At 35.7% G+C, this 761-nt stretch overlaps 1 protein-coding gene across 1 annotated transcript in view; it reads right to left on the reverse strand.

The window, feature by feature from the left end:
* Positions 1-3: 3 nt before the first annotated feature.
* LOC107580301 (phosphoglycerate mutase 1-like) overlaps positions 4-761 on the reverse strand; it is a gene marked incomplete at its 3' end in the record, with an annotated part of 1248 nt that continues 490 nt past the window's right edge. Inside the window, exon 2 of the mRNA XM_016266023.1 lies at positions 4-195. Coding sequence (XP_016121509.1) covers positions 4-195 — 192 coding nt within the window. The remainder of the gene's footprint in view (positions 196-761) is intronic.

Genomic DNA, 761 nt, shown 5'->3' on the forward strand with positions numbered 1-761 from the left:
CCTGCGCCTCGCCGTGTTTGGCCGCCGTCTCGGCTTTGTTGAGGCCCGTCAGGCCGCCGTAGTGCCGCTCGTTCAGACGCCAGGTGCGATGCACGGGCAGCCACATCTGATCGATGCGGTCCAGCACCAGCCACAGGGTCCTGACGGCACGCTTCAGCACAGATGTGTAGCAGATGTCAAACTCATAACCTGCATCTGGAACAGAGAGAACACAAGATCTGCATCTTTTTGCATTTGGGTCGTTTTGCAGATTGCATGTGTACTACCCTTCAAAAGTCTGGGGTCAGTACGTTTTTTTTTTTAATAAATCAATACTTCTATTCAGCATGGATGCATTAAATTGATCTAAAGTGACAGTAAAGACAGTTATAATGTTACAAAATATTTCAGTTTCAAATAAATGCTGTTCTCTTACTTTGTTATTTAACAGATACAAATGAGAAAATAATGAAATTAGTTAAAAACGTCTTTTTTTTTCTTTTTTTTTTACAATCAAGTTTGATCACCTCGATAGTGATCATTTTAATCAATATTACATCAAAAAGCAGATTATTATATTTGTAATGCAAATCCACTACAAGTTGCCAAAGAAGAAATGAGGAAGAGTAGCTTGACTGTGCTACAAATTAAGGAGAAAAAAATAGTTATACGACTGGGTGGAAGTGCAATAATTATAAAAGACAGGATATATTATTATAAATTAATTATTATAAATAAATGTTTATATATATATATATATATATATATATATATATTTTTAG

Source organism: Sinocyclocheilus grahami, unplaced genomic scaffold (genome assembly GCF_001515645.1).
Source record: "Sinocyclocheilus grahami isolate Dianchi unplaced genomic scaffold, SAMN03320097.WGS_v1.1 scaffold30271.1, whole genome shotgun sequence".
In the NCBI taxonomy this organism is placed as follows: Eukaryota; Metazoa; Chordata; class Actinopteri; order Cypriniformes; family Cyprinidae; genus Sinocyclocheilus; species Sinocyclocheilus grahami.